Consider the following 21572-nt stretch of genomic DNA (forward strand, 5'->3'; position numbering starts at 1 on the left):
TGTGGGGAAACCATCTCCACACTGCATTCTGCTGGGGCACAAACACAGGCACGGCAAACGAGAGAAGAATTGTGTTTTCTTTCTCTGAGGTTCAGAGAATGTGAACCCCAGAAATATTCCTGGGAAGAATTGTGCCTTGCTTTTCTCCCTGAGGAGAAATGTGGCAACACCTAACCTTGCTTGGTTTCTTCAGTCAGCGGTCCTGCCATCCTGCTGACACAACAGTACCACTATTAATGATGGTAATGATAATAACATTTCTTCTCTGAAGCATATTTCCTCTCTCAGGTGTTTAAGAGAGAGTATTTCAGCTGTGTTCAGGAGACACACGGGATACCCCTCTGCTTCAGCTGCTTTTAACCAAAGCAGCCTTTTCAGTCACCATCTGCTGTCAGTGGCACCAGCTGGAGGTGTGCAGTGTCACAGGGGCTGCAGGTGGGTCACTGTCACCAGGGGCTGCAGGTGTGCAGTCAGTGTCACCAGGGGCTGTAGTTGTGGGTCAGTGTCACCAAGGGGCTTCAGGTGTGCAGTCACTGTCACCAGGGGCTGCAGGTGTGGGTCAGTGTCACCGGGACTGTAGTTGTGGTCACTGTCACCAAGGGGCCGTAGGTGTGCAGTCAGTGTCACCAAGGGGCCACAGGTGTGCAGTCAGTGTCACCACGGGCTGTAGTTATGGTCACTGTCACCACGGGGCCGCAGGTGTGCAGTGTCACCAAGGGGCTGTAGGTGTGGGTCAGTGTCACCAGGGGCTGTAGTTGTGGGTCAGTGTCACCAAGGGGCTTCAGGTGTGGGTCACTGTCACCAAGGGGCCGTAGGTGTGCAGTCAGTGTCATCAAGGGGCTGCAGGTGTGGGTCAGTGTCACCAGGGGCTGCAGGTGTGCAGTCAGTGTCACCAGGGGCTGCAGGTGTGCAGTCAGTGTCACCGAGGGGCCGCAGGTGTGCAGTCACTGTCACCAAGGGGCCGCAGGTGTGCAGTCACTGTCAGCAAGGGGCCGTAGGTGTGCAGTCAGTGTCACCGAGGGGGCTGCAGGTGTGCAGTGTCACCAGGGGCTGCTGCCGTGCCCAGTGCAGCCGGAGAAACCCGGGGCGAGATGTCCTCACATCAACCACAGGGACAGGGACAGGAAAAGGGGCAGGGGCCGTGGCAGGGACAAGAATAGCGATAGAGAATGGATGGGGATGGGGATAGGGGCTGGGGAGGGAGGCGGGGGTAGGAAGGGACGGGGGCAGGAAGGGACGGGGGCAGGTACTCGGACAGGAGAAGGGGTCAGAGACAAGGACAGGGGCAGGAGAAGGGGCAGGACAGGGCCAGGGGCCGGGGCTGCCCGGCCCTCCCGGCTCCTCCCGCAGCTGCAGGGCCCTCGGGCGGGGCCGGGCCGGGCTCAGCCCCCGGGGGCGGTGGCAGAGGCGGTGACAGGGGCGGTGGCAGAGGCGGTGACAGGGGCGGTGACAGGGGCGGTGACAGGGGCGGAGCGGTGGCGCTGGCCGCGGCCGTGCGGGCTCGGAGCGTGCGGCCGCCGCAGCCCAGCCCGGCCCGGCCCGGCCGCGCTCGGGGGGACCCGCGGCCGAGCGGGGCCATGCGGGGCCGGGCTCCGCTCCGCTCCCTCCCGCTCCTCCTGCTGCTGCTGCTGGGCTCGGCCGCAGGTGGGTGCGGGGCCGGGGGAATGGGGGTTCGGTGTTGGCGGGGTTCGGTGCCGCGGGGTTCGGTGCCCGCGGGCTCTGGGTGCCCCCGGGCGCGGTCTCGGTCGCCGCGCGGGGCCTGTGCCGGTGCCCGCTGTGCCTTTTCCCCGCCTCGGCTCTCCGGGCCCAGAGCAGCCGCTGGGGCCGGGCCGGGCTCAGCCCATGGCGGGGCTCGGTCCTGCCCAGCTCGGGGATCGGCCCTGCCCAGCCCCGGGTGCGGCTCCCAAGCCCCGCTGTGCTGGAGCCCGGGCCGGGCCGCAGCGGATTGTGTGGGGCTGTGGCACCGTCCGGTGCTCGTGGCGTGGCGGAGGTTTGGGAGGTGGCACCTCCATTAAAGGACGTTTAAAAGCGTGGATGGACGCGAGTTTGGGTTTAGGTCTGGTGGAAATGGCTCTGCAGGCTGGGCCTGGGCTCGAGCTCTGTGATCCCGGCTCCAGGCGTGTCCCAGGGGAGCCGCTCTGCTCTGAGCCGGGCTGGGAGAGCTGGGGGTGCTCCCCTGGAGAGGAGAAGGCTCCAGGGAGAGCTGGGGGTGCTCACCCGGAGAGGAGAAGGCTCCAGGCAGAGCTCAGAGCCCCTGGCAGGGCCTGAAGGGGCTCCAGGAGAGCTGCAGAGGGACTGGGGACAAGGATGGAGGGACAGCACACAGGGAATGGCTGCCAGTGCCAGAGGGCAGGGCTGGGTGGGATCTTGGCAATGAGGAATTGTTCCCTGGCAGGGTGGGCAGGCCCTGGCACAGGGTGCCCAGAGCAGCTGGGGCTGCCCCTGGATCCCTGGCAGTGCCCAAGGCCAGGCTGGACACTGGGGCTGGAGCAGCCTGGGGCAGTGGGAGGTGTCCCTGCCATGGCAGGGCTGGGATGGGATGAAGTTTAAGGTCCCTCCCAACCAAAACCACTCCATGATGGAATGAGCTGTGCACAGAGTGTGAGGCTCCCCATGAGTTCAGCATGTCCCATGTCCCGGTGGTGCCCACAGCCTGGCTGACCCTGCTGAGCCCTGCGGGGCTCTCTGGTGCTTCCAGACTCTCTGGCTGGACTGAAGCAAACTGGGGCAGGGCCTCCTGCAGTCAGCATTGCTCAGTTTCATCCCATCAGCAGCCAAGGGACTTCCCAGAGAGCTCTGGAAATCCCAGCATCCCAAAATAGGTTGGATCAGGAAGGTCCTTGTTGCTGGTGTCATTCCAACCCCCTGCCAGGAATAGGAATCTTGCGCTATCCCTTAGAAGCCACTTTGGTGCACTGGAACAGCAAAAGTCCACACAAAATCCCCCAAAGCCCAGATTCCTGTTCTGCCAGGGCAGTAGGATGGTTGTTGGCCACTGATGGAGGAAGGGATCGGGAATCCCTGAAGAGCAGCAGGAGCTGGGACACGGGTGGGTCACCCGAGCCAGGCTGCTTTCACTGGCTGTGATTGTGGCTTCGCACTCTGCTGTGAAAGTTCTGACTCGTGGTTTGAAGTACCTCGAGTTCTCTGCACAGCAGGAAAAAACAATCTGAGCCTCCTTAGGCTGCTGCTCTGAAAGAAGCAGCCCAGTGCAAACCCCTGCCAGGCAGGATGGGACCTCTCTGCCTCGCCCTGGCTGAAGGAGTTTGGGGTTCTGAGGGTGCTTGGACCCGTGGGTGCTGTGTTTGAAGTGTTCATGGTGTTATTTTAGGCCGTACAAACTGGAGATGAGGAGGAGGTTGAGTGAGGGATTTCAGCAGTTGCCGTTGTGAGGGGGGGATCTGACAGAAATTCAGATTTCCCTTGGTGCTGAGGAAGCAGCTCCTCAGCCTCGTGGCACCCTCGTGGCAGCCCTCAGAGGGCTGATGAACCCTGAGGCGTTCTCGGTGAGCTCTGCAGTGTCTTTGATAATCTCTGCAGTGTTTTTGGTGAGCTCTGCAATATTTTTGAGGCTGGCAGGGGAAATGACTCATTTTTGAATGCAAAATAAATAGTGTGCAGCTATGGGATCCCAGACTGGGCTGGAGGGACCTTAAATCCCACCCTGCCATGGCAGGGACACCTCCCACTGCCCCAGGCTGCTCCAGCCCCAGTGTCCAGCCTGGCCTTGGGCACTGCCAGGGATCCAGGGGCAGCCCCAGCTGCTCTGGGAATGCCATCCCAGCCCCTGCCCACCCTGCCAGGGAAAAATTCCTCATTCCCAAGATCCCATCTCCCCCTGGTCCCTCACTGCTCTTGATTTAAGGTGTGGTGGGAGCTGGTGCCCGTGGTGTTTCGTTCTCAGAGGTTCCTGGGATTCTGAGGAAGGGTGTGTGACAGAGGTCTGAGGGCACAGATGGTGTGAGATACCTCACCACGTGCCAGACCAGCAGCGAGAGTGCAAGAACGGATCCGTGGGACTGGAACATGAAAATTTCTCACCCGTTCAGAGATGGCTCCTTGGGGGCCTTCCTGACAGCTGGGAGGTGAATGGATTGGGAAGCTGTGGGGAATCTCCCACAGGTGGCCTGGGGCAGTGTGTGTGTTCTGAGAGCAGTGCCTGAGAGATGAGGCTGAGAAATTATTGCCAGGCCTGGTTACAGCTCTGAGAGAAACACAGCCTGCTTTAGCTGTGTTTAAGGTCACACTGTTCCACCCCTGCCATGGGCAGGGATACCTCCCACTGTCCCAGGTTGCTCCAGCCTGCTGGCCTTGGACATTTCCAGGAATGGGGCAGCCACAGCTTTTCTTGGAAACCTAGAGCTCCACTCATTACTTGGTATTTTGGATGTAGGGTTTAATGCAACTTGATGTAGAAATCAAACAAACCACAAACTTTTTAACAGGAATCCACGCTTCCACGGAAGCCTGGCCCAGAATTTGACTCAAGTGCTTGATCTTCTGATCTTGTTGATGTAAAAGTTAACAGGCTGTGTCTTAGGACACTCTGTTCTCCAGAGTTAAAAATTACTTGCTGTGATGTGGGGTATTTTGTCACGGTTCTTTGTCAGGCCAGGCTGGATGGTGGGAGGTGTCCCTGCCCATGGCAGGGGGTGGCACTGGGTGATCTGTAAAGTCCCTTCCAGCCCCACCTTTCCCTGGTTCTGTGACTCTCATGGCGTGAGGGAGTCACTCCAGAAAAGCCCGTGGGGTGCAGAAGGAAAACCATTCTCTCTGCTGGTCCCTGCAGGTTCCAGGAGAGATCCCTGAGCAGCCAGGGCTGCTGGGGCTGACCCCGGAGCCTCGGCCGTGTCCTGCAGAGCTTTTGGTTCTGCTGTTCCTCCCTGGCTCCAGCTGCTCCCTCCCTTCTCCTCAGCCCTTCCTCCTCTCCACCGCCCCCATTTCCCTTCTCTTTGCCTGTGGCTGCCCTCCAGCCCCAGCCTGGCTCTGTCCCTTTTTTGGCCCTGTTTTGGCAGCTTCCTCCTCCCCCCCTGGGCTGTCAGTCTGTCCTTCTCCTGTCCCACAGCTCTTCCCTGTGGTTTGCCCCTCCTGAGCAGGAGCTGGAGCCTGATGGTGGCTGCTGCAGTGCCTGGTGTGAAAAACACCAATCACTTGTTTTTAAAATTTAAAAAAGTTTAATGATAATAAAATGGTTATAAAAATAGCAATATAATTAGAGTAATAATAATTTGGACAATTTGGATTAGGACAACATGAGACAATAGAAACAAAGAGTTACAGACAGTTCAGGTACCTTTTCTGGGCAAAATAAGCCCAAAAAAGGCCCCACATTAACAGAGGATCATCCCCTTAAAACACCAGCCTGTTGCATATTCACACACCTCATCCCTGGTGCATCAATTCCATTCACACCCAGGATTCTGGCTGGGCACTGCCAGCTCCTTCCTCTGAGTCCTGACGGCGTCTGCAGGGCTGAGCAGGCAGGAAGAAGTTCGTTTGTGCTGATCATGGGGCAATAAATTCTCTTTCTCTGGGACATTCAGCTGTCCTGTGGCTGCCATCAGGTGCGAGTCCTTTCTTTAAAAAGTATCTTACATAGCATAGTTTCTATTTCAACATTTTGTTATAACCTAAAACTATATTTGTCACACTACTTAAGGGAATGAATACAGCAGAACTTTCTAACACAACACATAGAATACTCATTTGTGTATTTGCCAAAAGCCAATCATAAAATAACATTTTTCACACCTGGGTTTGGGGCCCTCCCCACCCACAGAGCTCCTGCCATTTCCTGCCTGGTAAGATCACCCCCAAAGCTGGCACAACCAGAGCTTCTTCAGGGACACCACATCTTCCTGAAGGGTTGTTTTTTCCAGATGGCTCCTGGAAGGTTTCACTGGAATGACCTCAGGGTCAGCAAGAGGCAGATGGGGGAAAAAACAAAGAAGAAGGCTCCAGGGAGAGCTCAGAGCCCCTGGCAGGGCCTGAAGGGGCTCCAGGAGAGCTGCAGAGGGACTGGGGACAAGGATGGAGGGACAGGAGCCAGGGAATGGCTGCCAGTGCCAGAGGGCAGGGCTGGGTGGGATCTTGGCAATGAGGAATTGTTCCCTGGCAGGGTGGGCAGGCCCTGGCACAGGGTGCCCACCTGGGCTCTGCAGGGAGGCAAACGGGAGCTGCAGGTAGAGCAGATCGGCTGCTGTGATCACCAGTGGGCAGAGGAGGGGCTGGAAAACCTTCCAGAAAAAAGAATGTGCTGTGAGGAGCAGCTGAGGGAGCTGGGAAGGGGCTGAGCCTGGAGCAAAGGAGGCTCAGGGGGGACCCCATTGCTCTGCACAAGTCCCTGCCAGGAGGGGCAGTGAGGGGGGTCGGGCTCTGCTGCCTGTCCCAAGGGAAAGGAGGAGAGGAAATGGCCTCAAGTGGCACCAAGGAGGAGCAGATCAGAAATTAGAAACAATTTTTTCCCTGGCAGAGTGCTCAGGCCTTGGGCTGAGCTGCCCAGGGAGGTTTGGAGTCCCTGGAATTGTCCCAGAGCAGCCTGGATGTGGCATTGGGGACAGGGACAGGGTTTGGGGTGATGCTGGTGGGGCTGGGTGGCACTGGGTGATCCCAAAGGGCTCTTCCAGCTTTGGTGATTCTGGGATTCTGGAACCCTCATTTATGGCTCCATGGGGGACTGGGTGGGTTTGTGGTTTTGTGCCAGGCTTGGTATTTTCAGCTTTATTTTCTTTATGGAATGAATAAAACCAGGGAGTTGGAATTCATGGATACACAGAATTCCACACTGGTTTGGGTTGGAAGGGACCCTAAATCCCACCCAGTGCCCCCCCTGCCATGGCAGGGACACCTCCACTGCCCCAGGCTGCTCCAGCCCCAGTGTCCAGCCTGGCCTTGGGCACTGCCAGGGATGCAGGGGCAGCCCCAGCTGCTCTGGGCACCCTGTGCCAGGGCCTGTCCACCTGAACGTGCCAGAGCCCCTGGAAACAGAAGGAGAAGGAGGGGAAATGGTTTTGCCTGCAAAGCAGTGGAAATTTAATACATGGTGATGGAATTTGGAGAATTGAATGTTTCAATTTTTTTTTTTATTTCTCTTCTTCCTTTAGAAACTTCTCCCCATTTACCAGCCCCCAAAAATGTGGAGGTTTATTCCTACAACTTCCAGAGTTTGCTGAGGTGGTCTCCTGTTCCAGTGGAGAATGGCACAGTGTTATACACAGCCCAGTACAGAACGTGAGTAAGCAGTAAATAAACCCACCTCGTTTTGTTCTAGTCCAGGATGACAACTGGTTTTAAAAACCCCAGAAAGCCTGAAAGTGAATAAGCACAGAATGAAAGGATGTTTTTTATCACAGATGTTTTTATGTATCTCCAAGAGCAGCTCCTGGTGACTGACAGGCCCTTGGCCCGTGGTGTGTCCTCTGAGCTGAGAAGAGATTGAAGCCCTGAGGACACCCAGAAATGCTGCACAGAATTTTAGCCTTTCCTGACTTTTCTCTGGCCAATTTAAATTTCTCCAGATCGAGGGGCTGGGTGGGCTCTGGGGTTAGTTTAACCCTGTGAAGCCAGAGCTGTGTAACACATTCTTGTCTCACCAGAAGTGGCTGGGATGGGGTGTGGTGTTCCAGGTGGCTGCACTGCCTGCTCTTGGCTTATTGTTGTGTTGGTTTGAAAAGCCAGGTGTCTGTAAGGAAGGCAGGAGCCTCCCTTGACATGGGAAATGCAAACCCCCCTCCCTCTGAATTATGGTAATTCTGAAATTAAGGAGCTCTCAGGCAAAGATATGGGAGCAGGAATAACAGTTCTTTATTAGGAAAAATAAAATTAAAACACAATAGCACAAAGCAAACCACTGCAAGAGTCAGAGCATGCCCTGCCCCCTGTGTGTCAGGGTGAGGGCACAGTCCCATCCCAGGGGGTGGCACAGTCCCATCCCATCCCAGGGTGGTGGCACAGTCCCATCCCAGGGTGGTGGCACAGTCCCATGGGGTGGCACAGTCCCATGGTGGTGGCACAGCCCCATCCCAGGGGTGGCACAGCCCCATCCCAGGGGTGGCACAGTCCCATCCCAGGGGTGGCACAGTCCCATCCCAGGGGTGGCACAGTCCCATCCCAGGGGTGGCACAGTCCCATCCCATGGTGGTGGCACAGTCCCATCCCAGGTGGTGGCACAGTCCCATCCCAGGGTGGTGGCACAGTCCCATCCCATGGTGGCACAGTCCCATCCCAGGGTGGTGGCACAGTCCCATCCCAGGGGTGGCACAGTCCCATCCCATGGTGGTGGCACAGTCCCATCCCAGGGGTGGCACAGTCCCATCCCAGGGTGGTGGCACAGTCCCATCCCAGGGTGGTGGCACAGTCCCATCCCAGGGGTGGCACAGTCCCATCCCAGGGGTGGCACAGTCCCATCCCAGGGTGGCACAGTCCCATCCCAGGTGGTGGCACAGTCCCATCCCAGGGGTGGCACAGTCCCATCCCAGGGGTGGCACAGTCCCATCCCAGGTGGTGGCACAGTCCCATCCCAGGGGTGGCACAGTCCCATCCCAGGGTGGCACAGTCCCATCCCATGGTGGCACAGTCCCATCCCAAGGGGCTCAGCCCTCCTGCAGTCCCAGCTGTGGCTCTGCTGCAGCAGGATCCTGCACAAGGGGGGAGTTTTCCTCTGCAGCTCCAGGGCTGCTGGAGCTGGGCCTGCTCTCCCTCTGGGAATGCAGGGCAGGAGAAAGCTGCTCCTCTGGGAATGCAGGGGGCAAAGGCTGCTGTGCTGTTCCAGGGCAGATTGTATCCAGGTAGGAATGTGTGAAATCCCAGATTGTATCCAGGTAGGAATGTGTGAAATGTCAGATTGTATCCAGGTAGGAATGTGTGAAATCCCAGATTGTATCCAGGTAGGAATGTGTGAAATCCCAGGTTGTATCCAGGTAGGAATGTGTGAAATCCCAGATTGTATCCAGGCAGGAATGTGTGAAATCTCAGATTGTATCCAGGTAGGAATGTGTGAAATCCCATATTGTATCCAGGCAGGAATGTGTGAAATCCCAGATTGTATCCAGGTAGGAATGTGTGAAATCCCAGATTGTATCCAGGTAGGAATGCTTGACTCCTGCCCTGGGATGGTGGAATTTGATCAGCCATGCAGGGACCCTCACTGGCCATGAACAGCAGATAATTAATAATTAATGGCCCATGAACAGCAGATAATTAATAACTAATGGCCCATGAACAGAAGATATTTCCCCATAGTTATGAGGGGTGGGTTGTGGAAGAGATAAGGAAAACTGCCCCACCTGGTTTTAACAGCTGGCCCATTATCAGAGGGTATCCCCCTGGAGTTCTGAGGAGTCTCTCTAAATTCTGCTGCCAATTCAACCATTTGAGGAGAACCTTTGACTATTTCGATGTCTGATTCCCAAGTTTTAGTTGTTTGGTCATGCTATGTTATTTCTGATTTGTGTGTTTTCCCAGAGCCAGCAGTAAATACTGTTACAGCTTTTAAAGGCACTGCACTTAACACGGGTTTTCCTCTGAAGCTCAGTTTTTCTTGCAACAGCCTGGAAAGTGAATAGAACAAACACTTGAGAAGTCCAATAATGCAATTTGTAAATCCTCTGATTTTTGCCATGCCCAATCAAAATATCCCTTTTTCAAGGGCAGGTAAATCACCTTGAAATCTTTGCCTGCCATTGATAAAAATCATGGGTGAGATAAAGAACACTGCCCCACCTGATTGCAACAGATGGTGATATGTAATAGTTGAGATGGAGACCATACAAAGCAACACACTCCATTTTCAGAAGGCTTCAAGCTGGTTTTATTCTAGCATGCATGCTTTTTATACATTCTTACAGAGCTCAGGAGTTCACACTTCACTCATGGGTCACGAGAGACAAACAAATGCTCATTGGAACAGGCACTTACAGGTTTCTCTTGTTTCTCCTTCTTCCTTTCTTGGTTTCTGTGTCAATGACCTTGGTAGAGTGCTGTGCCCAGCTCTGCTCCTCAGTCTGGGAAGGACCTTGGGACACTGAGCACATCCAGAGGGGCTGGGAACACAAACCCTGAGAGGAGCCCTGAGGGAGCTGGGGGTGCTCAGCCTGGAGAAAAGGAGACTCAGGGCTGCCCTCATGGCCCTGCACAGCTCCTGAAAGGTGCCTGTGCTCAGCTGGGCTGGGCTCTGTCTGCAGCAGCACTGACACAGCCAGAGCACACAGCCTGAGCTGCACCAAGGGAAATACAGGCTGGAGAGCAGGGAAAAGGTTTTGCAGCAAGGGTGAGAAAGTTCTGGAATGGCTGCCCGGGGAGGTGGTGGAGTGCCCATCCCTGGGTGTGTTTAACAAAGCCTGGATGTGGCACTGGGGGCCAGGGCTCAGCTGAGCTGCTGGGGCTGGGCTGGACTCGATGGCCTTGGAGGTCTCTTCCAACCTGGTCATTCTGGGAATTCTGTGAGAAGTCTTTCAGGGGTAAACATGGATCCTCTGTTCACATCTTGCCCTCAGCCTAAGGGATGCTCTTTGCTGTGCTCTGCAGAGTCTTCTTCTCTAACTGGAGTGAGATGGGCTGTGCACAGACCCCCCAGCCCCAGTGCTGGTTCCCCCCCGGGCTGCGGCGGCGCTGGACGATCCTGCTGCGGGTGCGCGCCCAGCTGGGCATGCTGGCGTCAGCCTGGGCATACAGCCCTCCCTTCGTGGCAGAGAGCAACAGTGAGTGCTGGGGAGCAGCTGGGGAGCAGCTTACTGCCTCTGGGCTCTGCTGGGCTCTGCTGGGCTCTGCTGGGACAGGGCTGCCCCAAGGAGCTGGGACACAGGCAGCAGTGAGTGCTGGGGAGCAGCTGGCTCTGGGAACAGCTGGGCTGCTGTGGTGCTGTTCACAGGGGTCCCAGGACGAGGGAAGGGATGAGAATCCTGACTCCATGTTTCAGAAGGCTGATTGATTGTTTTATGATTTATATGATATTAAAAGAAAATTATATACTAACACTATACTAAAGAAAAAGATTCATCAGAAGGCTTGAAAGGAATAGAAAAGAATGATAAAATCTTGTGAGTGACCAGAGAGTCTGAGGCAGCTGGACTGGGATTGGCCATTAATGAAAAACAACCACATGAGAACAATCCCAGATGCACCTGTTGCATTGCACAGCAGCAGACAATCATTGTTCACATTTCATTCCTGAGGCCTCTCAGCTTCTCAGGGGAAAAAATCCTGTCAAAAGGATTTTTCAGAAAATATGTCCATGACAGGCTGCCTCTCTGGGCTCTGCTGGGAGGGAGGTCCCCTCAGGAGCTGGCACAGAGGGTAGATGAGTTGGGAGGAATAAAGGAAATATTTATTGAAGGGCCTGTTTGGGGCTGACAGGGGAAATGACTCATTTCTAAATGCAAAATAAACAGTGTACAGTCATGGGATTCCAGACTGGGCTGGAGGGACCCTAAATCCCCCCCAGTGCCCCCCTGCCATGGCAGGGACACCTCCCACTGCCCCAGGCTGCTCCAGCCCCAGTGTCCAGCCTGGCCTTGGGCACTGCCAGGGATCCAGGGCAGGACCACAGCCACAGTCCTGGCTCTGCCCAGGTGGCTCCAAGATGGAATCAAAACAGGGCTTGGTCATGGGATCTCACATCTGTATAAGTTTAGTCCATTTGCATACAGGAGTTAACTGTGCAATTAATTACTTCAAATGATGAAGTTTCATCCTCCTTGCTCGCTTGCCCGCCCTCCTCTTTTCATGTTGTTTGTGCTTTGGGGCTGAAGTTTGAAGAGATTGTCCATGAGTCTCCAGCTAGAACAGGGTAGTTTTGTCTTCCCCACCCTGTGAAAAGATCCTAGTAAAAAAGATAATGCAAAGCTTAATATAAAGCTTAATATAATTTAATATAACTTAATATAAAGCTAAAAGCTGTACACCAAAACAGAACAGAGAAACCTAAACCCCAAGGTATCAAGAGGATTGAGCTGTTCTTGTCCAAGGCCTCCCCAGGGCCTGGAGGGTTTTCCATGTTCTCATTTCCCCACTCAGCTCTGCCCACACACACACCACAAACTCTCAGGTTTGTGGCAGCCTGAGGCTAAACCACCTCTTTCTGCTGGACAGATCCCTTTTCTGATAAACAAAAAGTGTCCTGATAAATATGAATTGTCCTGATAAATATCATTTGTCCTGATAAGTATAAATGGTTCAGATAAGTATAAATGGCTCAGATAAATATAAATTGTTCAGAGAAATATAAATTGTTGACACTGCAGTGTCGAAGTGTCAAGGCCACACTTTAAATCACAGACTGGTTTGGGCTGGAGGGACCCCACAGCCCACCCAGTGCCACCTCAGCCATGGCAGGGACACCTCCCACTGCCCCAGGTGCTCCAAGCCCACTGTCCCACCTGGCCCTGGGCACTGCCAGGGATCCAGGGGCAGCCCCAGCCCCCCTGTGTGAACAGGTTTGGTGATGCTTTTCTGAGATCTGCTCTTTGCCCTGCTGTGCTTGGTTTTAGGATTAGGAAAGAAGCCAATGTTCAGGTTAAAGAGTACCTTTGAAATGGGAGCTAAGCAGGGGAAGGGATTTATGGGCTCTCCAGTCCCTGATCTCCCAGACCTGCTGAGGGGCTGGCACAGTCCAGGCTCCAGAGTCTGATACTTGCCCTGGTTCTAAATCTGGATTTCCTCTGGCAGCAGAGTGAGGAAATGCCTGAATCCTGCCCTGAACTCTGACACATCCCCAGGCTGTGGTGCAGGACTGGGATGGGATCCTCAGGAGGCTGGGACAGCACCCAGCTGATGGGAGTGTGGGACACAGCAGAGCCCTGGGGGGAGAGGAGGAACATTCTGGAGTCATTCCTGTGTCACTGCCCTGGAGATCAGTTCCCAAAACCAAATCCATGGGTCCCCCTTCAGTGCCTGGATCAGAGTCACTGGATTTGAGGCACAGTGAGGAGCTGGTGCATGCAAGGAGTGATTTTTGCTGTTAAGGAGACAGCACTCTATTGGTATTTTCATGATTTACCCCTTGGAGCACTTCACAAAAGGAGGTCACCATGCTTATCCTAATGGACACATGGAGACATCAAAGCAAGGAGGGGAAAACTCATTATTGCTCTTTCCATCTAGGGCCCAAACAGTGGGGTGTTGGGGAGCATGGAGGGTGTGGCAGGCTGATCAAAGGAAGAGAAAAGATCATGATTTTATGGCCAGTAACTGCAGAGAAACTGAGACACTTCAAAGCATCAACTATTGGTTAATATTTAGTGAAAAGTTTAGGAAATATTGTAAATGCATAAAGTAGGTGAGGAGATGCTTGCCCTTTCCTGAGCAAGAGCTGTCAGTATCTGGGGGGTTTGCTGAAAGTGTCCAGGGCAGGGAATGGGGCTGGGAAGGGGCTGGAGCATTCCTGAGGGAGCTGGGAAGGGGCTGGAGAATTCCTGAGGGAGCTGGGAAGGGGCTGGAGCATCCCTGAGGGAGCTGGGCAGGGGCTGAGCCTGGAGCAAAGGAGGCTCAGGGGGCCCTTGTGGCTCTGCACAAGTCCCTGCCAGGAGGGGACAGCCGGGGGGGTCGGGCTCTGCTGCCAGGGAACAGGGACAGGAGCAGAGGGAACGGCCTCAGGCTGGGCCAGGGCAGGCTCAGCTGGGACAGCAGCAGGAATTTGCCCATGGAAAGGGGGCTCAGGCCTTGGCAGGGGCTGCCCAGGGAGCTCTGCAGTGCCCATCCCTGCAGGTGTCCCCTGGAGGTGGCACTGAGTGCTCTGGGCTGGGGACAAGGTGGCCGTGGGGCACAGCTGGCACTGCCTGGGCTGGCAGGGCTGTGCCAGCACCAGGGATTTGGGGGATCTGTGGGGCTGGAGGCAGCTGTGCAGCCCAGGGTTTCCCTGCTCTGTCTGTTTGTCTGCAGCCACTCTGGGCCCCCCCAGGGTGAACAGTGTCAGTGCCAGCCCTGGCTCTCTGCTCATCAGTGTCAGCCCCCCGTTCCCCCCCGAGCCTGGGGACATCCTCCAGTACTGTGTGTCCTACTGGGAGAACACCACCAGTGCCACAGGAAAGGTAAGGATCCTCTCCATCTGTTCCTGGGGGCTGGGGGCTGGGCTCAGTGTCCCTTGGCAGGACAGCAGTGGGGACAGAAATTCAGTGGGCTTTGTGTGACCCTCAGCCAGGGTCACCAGGGGCTGTGGGGGAAAGGTTCTGGCCTTGGCACAAGGATTGCTGCCCCTCCAAACTTTGGAACTTCCTCTGGCTGGAAAGAGATGAGGCCCCTCTGCACACCCGGGGACAGAGCTGCAGCCAGAGGTGACTTTGGGCTCCACAGCTTTCTCAGGCACTTTGAGAAACTCTGGGAAGTCCCTCCTGCTGTGCTGGAGCTGCAGGAGCAGCTGCTGGGGCCTGTGTGCCTGAGCCCAGGGCAGGGAGAGGAGATGGCAGGAGCAATCTGGGGTGAGCTGGGGTCATCCCTGCTCATCCCGAGCCTCAGAGGTTTGGGATAATCCTGTGCTGCTCCTGCTGCTGCCTGGGAGTTGTGTTTGGACAGGACTGAGGTGCAGGGGAGGTGTTAAAACAGCCTTAAAAAAAATTAAAAAAGAGGAAGCTTCCAAATGACATCAATCTGAAGTCAAACATCTAAAAAACGGAAGCAAAACCAATTTATTTACAACCCCCCTCTGCCTCGAGGTCCTTGTTAAATCATCTCCACTTCCTTCCTGCCTTGCAGCAATGTGTGTTTTTCTCACACACAGAACACCTTCAGCTGAGAGCCAGCAGAGGAGTCTCTGTGGTTTCCTTTTGCCCTCCATTTCTCTGTGTTTTGCTCCCTGCCTGAGCTGCTGCAGAAGCTGAGAAAAATTCCCAGAAAAAACTGAAATATTCCACTGCTTCTGTTGTTTGGGAAAGATGAGTGAGGAAAAATAAAAATTGGGTTTCTTGAAGGAGAAATTGAAATGGGGGAGGGATATTTGTGTTGAGAACTGGTCTGGTTTTACAGTAACACCTTTTTGTTGTGTGTGTCTTTCCAACAGAAGCTAAGTGAAAGCAAGACACTATTCCAAATTGGAAATCTAAAGGAGGCAACACTTTATTGCTTCAGCGTTCAAGTGCAGCTGAAGATCTACTCAGGGGACCTGTTGGAGGGGCAGCCAAGTGCCCCAGAGTGCCACAGAACTGCCCTCAGTGGTAGGGACTGGGAATGGGGTTTGGGGTGCAACACGAGTCCTGCACCGCCTGGACTGTCCCTGCCAGCCCCAGTGTGCCAGGAGGGCACCAGGGGAGCTCAACTCACTCCTGGCATCAGTGGCAAAAGAATCAGGAATTGTCAGCCAGGGATGGAGGGTCTGGGTGGTACCTGCTCCTTCTCCTTCCTGATCCTGCTGTAAAATGGGACCAAGGAGTTGATCCCAGGGCTGGAGCCCCTCTGGAGCCAGGCTGGGAGAGCTGGGGGTGCTCACCTGGAGAGAAGGCGCCAGGGAGAGCTCAGAGCCCCTGGCAGGGCCTGAAGGGGCTCCAGGAGAGCTGCAGAGGGACTGGGGACAAGGATGGAGGGACAGCACACAGGGAATGGCTGCCAGTGCCAGAGGGCAGGGCTGGGTGGGATCTTGGCAATGAGGAATTGTTCCCTGGCAGGGTGGGCAGGGCTGGGATGGAATTCCATCCCTGGATCCCTGGCAGTGCCCAAGGCCAGGCTGGACACTGGGGCTGGAGCAGCCTGGGGCAGTGGGAGGTGTCCCTGCCATGGCAGGGGTGGCAATGGGGGGGATTTAGGGTCCTTCCCAACCCAAACCATTCCATGATTCCATAAATGTGAACCTGCCATGTGGATTTCCCTTCTCTTCCAGAGGCAACCCTAGCTGGGTACATCATCCCCCTGTTTGTGCTGGCCCTGGTCCTTGCCAATCTGGGGGCAGCTGCTTTGCTCTTCCTGTGGAAACACCACCAAAAAATCAAATACTGGGCTCAGCCCCCTCTGGAAATCCCATCCCACTTCAAGGAGGTACGTGGGGCCTGTGGGGTTTCTCCTGGAGAAGGGAACCTGGGGGAGCCTCCCCAGAGCAGGGCTGCTGGACAGAAACAGAGGAGCAGGCTCAGGATGAGCCTTTTGGGAGCTCCCACTCCTTTCCTGTTTGCTGAGCTCGAGGCTCCTTCCCCTGCCTGGCTGGGCTTTCCTGGCTGCTCCTGCCTCCTGCTCCTCTCTCTCTGTCCCCATTTTTGGGCACTATTTTCATTTCTTTGTCACTCTGTCACTGTCAGACCCTGGCCCCAGGCTGGGGCTGCAGCAGCTCTGCACAAGCAGACCCAGGGTATTTTAACTATTTTTATTCCTGTGATTGTTTTGGCACCTCAGGCTGGTCTCCAGGGGCTGTTCCTGGGCAATTCCTCTTTTTGTTTTTAGCAGGACTCAGTGGAAAAGTTCCCCCTGGGGCATTTTCCTGCTGGCAGCTCAGACATTTCTGGGTTAAACCACGTGGTTTCAGTCCTGCTCTTCTTCCTCTTTTTCCCTTGCACAAGAAGCAGCCCTCAAGCAGAGCTTTGATGTAAAAGTTCTTATTCAGCATAAAATTCTGAGTTTTTAAAGGTTTTATTTGTGTGCAGCTCGTGGAGGTGAATATTTTGTGTCTGTCCTTGCTCCTGTGGTTCTGGAAGAGGATTCCCAGCTTTTTTAGCCATGGGCTGAAGGAACCCACAGTGAATAATTTTGTGTCCTCGTGCTGCCCCAGCTGGCATTTCATAGGGGTCACTTGGCAAGGGAAGTGCATCTCATTGAGGGGAAAAAATCCATCTGCACTGGGTTAAAATGGCAAAAAAATCCTTGTGCAGGCTATTGAAAGAATTTTTTTAATTCCTGTACAATGATTAAAATAGTTAAAAAAAAATCCCAGTAATTATAATAAAATAGTAAAAAATCCTTGTGCAGGGTATGAAAATAATGAAAACAAATCTTTGTACAATGATTAAAATAGTTTTAAAAAATCCCTGTACAGAGTATTAAAATAGTAAACAATCCTGGTGCAGGGTGTTAAAGTAGTAAAAAAAATTCCTTTTACAGAGTATTAAAATAGAAAAAAAATCCTTGTACAGAGTATTAAAGCAATAAAAAATGGTGTAGGGTATTAAAATAATTAAAAACTCTTTGTAGAAGATACTAAAATCATTAATAAATAATTGAGCAGCGTATTAAGAGTAAAAAAATCCCTGTAATTATATCAAAGTACTAAAATATCCTTGTACAGGGTATTAAAACAGTAAAAAGATTGTGTAGGGTATTAAAATAATTTAAAACTTTTTGTACAAGGTATTAAAAGAATTAAAAATTATTTGTGCAGGGTATTAAAACAGTCAAAAATCCTTGTAAGTACGTTAAAATAGTAACAAATCCTTGTACAGGGTAACAAAATAATAATAATTTAAAAATCCTTGTACAGGGTATGAAAATAATAGTAAAAATCTTTGTACAGAGTATTAATATAGTAAAAAATCTTTGTACAGGGTATTAATAAAAATTAAATAATCCTTGTATGGGGTATTAAATATTATTATTATTATTATTATTATTATTATTATTATTATTATTATTATTATTATTATTATTATTGTTGTTGTTGTTGTTGTTGTTATTGTTATTATTATTATTATTATTATTATTCATCATCATCACCATCATCATCATCATCATAATATCCTTTTAGAGGATAATAAAATAGTAAGAAAGTCCTTGTATAGGGTATTAAAATAGTTTAAAAATAATTGTTCTGGGTTTTAAAATAATTTAAAAAATAACTGTAGAGGGTCTTAATAATAAAAGAGTTGTGCTGGGTATTAAAATAATAATAAAAAAAGAATTGTGCAGGGTATTCAAGCACTGCAGCCTGTCATGCAGAGCACCTGCAAGGACTGAGGCTGCTCCTGTGTTCTGAATTTCTGAATCTGAATTTCTCAGATTAATGAGCAGCAGTAGTGGATCCCCTGCACAGCAGGGCCTGGCAGAGTGCTTAAAATGTGAATTAATGAAAGGGATCAGTCTGGGATGGGGCAGGACAGAGGGGAAAAAAGGGGAACTGGCAGAGTGTTTGAAATGTGCATTTATAAATGGGATCAGTCTGGGATGGGGCAGGACAGAGGGGAAAAGAGGGGAACTGGCAGAGTGTTTGAAATGTGAATTAATAAAAGGGATCAGTCTGGGATGGGGCAGGACAGAGAGGAAAAGAAAGGAAAGCAGGGAACTGGCAGAGTGTTTAAAATGGGGATTTCTCAAAGGGATCATCCTGGGATGGGACAGGACACTGAGAGGAAAAGCAGGGAACTGGCAGGCTGTTTAAAATGGGGATTTCTAGAAGGGACCATCCTCCCTGGGGCCTCTCCTGGCAGCTCTGTGGGGGCTCCTGGGTTTGCAGGAGCTCCTGGGCTCCCTCCCTGCCAGCAGCATCTGAGTGTCAGGGGCAGGAAAGGGTCAGGGGCAGGAACAGGAAAGGCTCAGGGAGTAGGAAAGGCTCAGGAACAGGAAAGGCTCAGGAACAGGAAAGGCTCAGGAACAGGAAAGGCTCAGGAATGGGAAAGGCTCAGGGGCAGGAAAGGGTCAGGAGCAGGAAAGGCTCAGGAACAGGAAAGGCTCAGGAGCAGGAAAGGCTCAGGAACAGGAAAGGCTCAGGAGTAGGAAAAGCTCAGGAGCAGGAAAGGCTCAGGGGGAAGGAAAGGCTCAGGAACAGGAAAGGGTCAGGGGGCAGGAAAGGCTCAGGGGGCAGGAAAGGCTCAGGAGCAGGAAAGGCTCAGGAGCAGGAAAGGCTCAGGAACAGGAAAGGCTCAGGAACAGGAAAGGCTCAGGAACAGGAAAGGCTCAGGGGGCAGGAAAGGCTCAGGAGCAGGAAAGGCTCAGGAACAGGAAAGGCTCAGGAACAGGAAAGGCTCAGGAGCAGGAAAGGCTCAGGGGAAGGAAAGGCTCAGGGGAAGGAAAGGCTCAGGAACAGGAAAGGCTCAGGAACAGGAAAGGCTCAGGAACAGGAAAGGCTCAGGAATAGGAAAGGCTCAGGAGCAGGAAAGGCTCAGGAGCAGGAAAAGCCTGGAAAGCCAGGCTGGAGTTGGCTGCAGGGGATCCCTTTGGGATTTTGGGAAATCAATCCTGTGGCTCGTTGGCCTTGTGGTGACTGCACAGAAAGTGGAGCCTGAACTGAAACCTGATTTGATTTGTCCCACTTTGCTGGAGCTGCTTGCTTTGATTCCCTGCCTTGCTTTGATTTATTCCCTGGGAAGGCTGCTGGGTGAGCTTGGGAGGGCATTGCTGGTGCCAGGAGAAGCTGCAGCTCCCTTGGCCTGGCTCTGGTCAGAGCAGAGCTGGGCTCCCCCTTGCTGCAGCTGCTGCATTCCTGCAGCTGAGCATCTCCCAGCTGCAAGGGGTTTGTTCCTGACTCAGAGGGATTTCAACTGACATGGAAAGATTTGCCAAAATTTATTTAAAAAGCCCCAAACAGCCAATGAGGAACTGCAGCTGCTTTAACTCACCTGAAGGGATACTGGAGGGATAATTTATTTCTTGTCCCCCACAGAAATAAAGGGGGGTTTTTAACATTTTCCTTGTTTAATTTGAAGGAAGCCCAGGATGGGAAATGCAGGTAGCAGCTCCTGCTGTGGATGCTGGGCTGGAGCAGATTGTTGGCTCTGGGATTTCTAACAGGACCTAACCTGGTGTTTTGTGGTTTTTCCAGTTCCTGAGGGAGCCTGGCTTGGCTGGCCTGGAGGAGCTGTACAGTCCTGCTGAGGAGGAGCCCCAGGCCCTTGTGCTTGGAGAGGGAAGTGGCCAGGAGGGTGAGGATCCTTCAGCCAACACCTCCAGGGACAGGGCAGCCACTGAAGGGCCACCCCAGCGAGTGTCACCTGCCCAGGACTGGCCAGAGGCTGCTCCCGTGGTGAGGCTGCTGCCAGGACAGTCCTGAGCACAGAGCCTGGGCTCACAGGACAATCCTGGACATGGATCCTGGGATCATGGGAGAATCCTGGACATGAACCCCTGGGATCACAGGAGAATCCTGGACATGGATCCTGGGATCACAGGAGAATCCTTAACACAGAGCCTAGGATCACATGACAATCTCTGGGATCACAGGACAGTCCTGAACATGGATCCTGGATCACAGGACAATCTTTGGGATCACAGGACCATCCCTGGGATCACAGGACAATCCCCTGGGATCACAGGACCATCCTGAACATGGATCCTGCATCACAGGACAATCTTTGGGATCACAGGACCATCCCTGGGATCACAGGACAATCTTTGGGATCACAGGACCATCCCTGGGATCACAGGACCATCCTGAACACAGACCCTGATGCTCCAGGGGCCTCTGCCCAGCTCCTCACTCTGCCAAAAGCACTGGGAAGGTGGAAGGGGAAGGGAAGGAACACTAAATTGCCTGAAGCCAGGTGGATGAAAGGGGTGCATTCCCACCCCAGCTTGGAGGAATAACTGCACTTTATTGCTGTGGGGTAACCTGGCATTTCTCAGGGAGTGAAGAGCTGCAATGTGAATTCATTTATACTGGTTTGGTTTCTGTTGGCAGTAACACTCCCATCACACCCTCCCCAGTCTGCCTTCCTGAGTCATTTGAAGTGCAGGACGAACTAAAAAGGAGTTTGTGGGTACTTTCCTGCATGAAACTGTGCCAAGAGCCCCTCCCAGAGAGGTCTGCTCTTATCTGCCTCCTCCCACCCTCCTGAAACTTTAATCTGCTGCTGCAGCCGGGCCAGGGCCCTGCACACCACACAGGGCCTGAAAGGAATTTTACTGCGAGTTTTTCCAACATTTATCAGCCTCTGTCAGACACTAAAACCTCTTGCTGAGCATCAGCAGAAGAGAAGTTGACTGAGAGTTTTAGTGCCTTGAAGCAGAAGAGCCCAAGTTAAACCCCACATCACCCCCTGTGGGGTCCGAGTGTCCAATAAAGCACAAAGAACAAGTGAACCTCTTCTGTACTAAAAAATGGGGTTATTTGGGTTTTTTTCCTGGATTTGATAGAAATTGTGTAAGAAACAATAAAAAATGTGGGGTATTTTTCAAAGTGCCTGGTTGGAGGGCCTTGGCAGAGCTGAGGTGCCACTGTCCCAGCCTTTCCAGGAACAGCCCAAGCCAGCAGCTGCCAGAAGCTTCATCAGGTGTTTCCTTGCAGAACAGATCGAATCCCTTGGGATTAGACAGGCTGCCAGGGGAGCTCCAGGAAAGCCTGACTCAGGTAGGAACTGCCAGGTCAGCACCAGCTCTGCTTTAACCACCCACACTCTGACTCTGAGGCTGGGCTGGGAACAAAGCTCACAAAAAGGAAGCACCAAACTCACCCAGAGGGCAGAAATGAGATTAAACCCCCCTGGGAATGTCTGTGTGCATTCCTGAATCAACCCTGCACTGGACTTGTGGCAGGGAGTGTGCTGGCAAATCTTTTGACACAAACAATGAAAAAGCATTTCCTGGAGTGACTCCAGGGTTGTTGTCACTGAGCCTTCCCTGTCCCCGTGGCTTGTGAGGTGTGGAAGTGCCCTCTGGCTCCTGTCCCTCCATCCTTGTCCCCAGTCCCTCTGCAGCTCTCCTGGAGCCCCTTCAGGCCCTGCCAGGGGCTCTGAGCT

The 21572-nt window shown here is 53.1% G+C and overlaps 1 protein-coding gene across 1 annotated transcript; it reads left to right on the plus strand.

Annotated features, from left to right (window-relative positions):
* Positions 1–1453: 1453 nt before the first annotated feature.
* IFNGR2 (interferon gamma receptor 2) lies at positions 1454–21306 on the plus strand. The gene is made up of 7 exons (XM_084227016.1): positions 1454–1644; positions 7104–7230; positions 10525–10697; positions 13876–14024; positions 14990–15143; positions 15803–15957; positions 19661–21306. Exons 1-7 carry the CDS (start codon positions 1578–1580, stop codon positions 19886–19888), a joined length of 1053 nt encoding a protein of 350 aa, XP_084083142.1. The 5' UTR covers positions 1454–1577; the 3' UTR covers positions 19889–21306.
* The last annotated feature ends 266 nt before the right edge of the window (positions 21307–21572 follow it).

Source organism: Fringilla coelebs (assembly GCF_963513975.1).
Source record: "Fringilla coelebs genome assembly, chromosome: 2".
Taxonomy (NCBI): Eukaryota; Metazoa; Chordata; class Aves; order Passeriformes; family Fringillidae; genus Fringilla; species Fringilla coelebs.

Excerpts from the sequence above, each read along its gene's own strand:
- IFNGR2 (XM_084227016.1), top strand. The coding sequence starts at position 1,578 with ATGCGGGGCCGGGCTCCGCTCCGCTCCCTCCCGCTCCTCCTGCTGCTG. Across the intron at positions 1,645-7,103 it reads GCTGCTGGGCTCGGCCGCAG|AAACTTCTCCCCATTTACCA; the intron begins GTGGGTGCGGGG and ends TTCTTCCTTTAG. Across the intron at positions 7,231-10,524 it reads TACACAGCCCAGTACAGAAC|AGTCTTCTTCTCTAACTGGA; the intron begins GTGAGTAAGCAG and ends TGTGCTCTGCAG.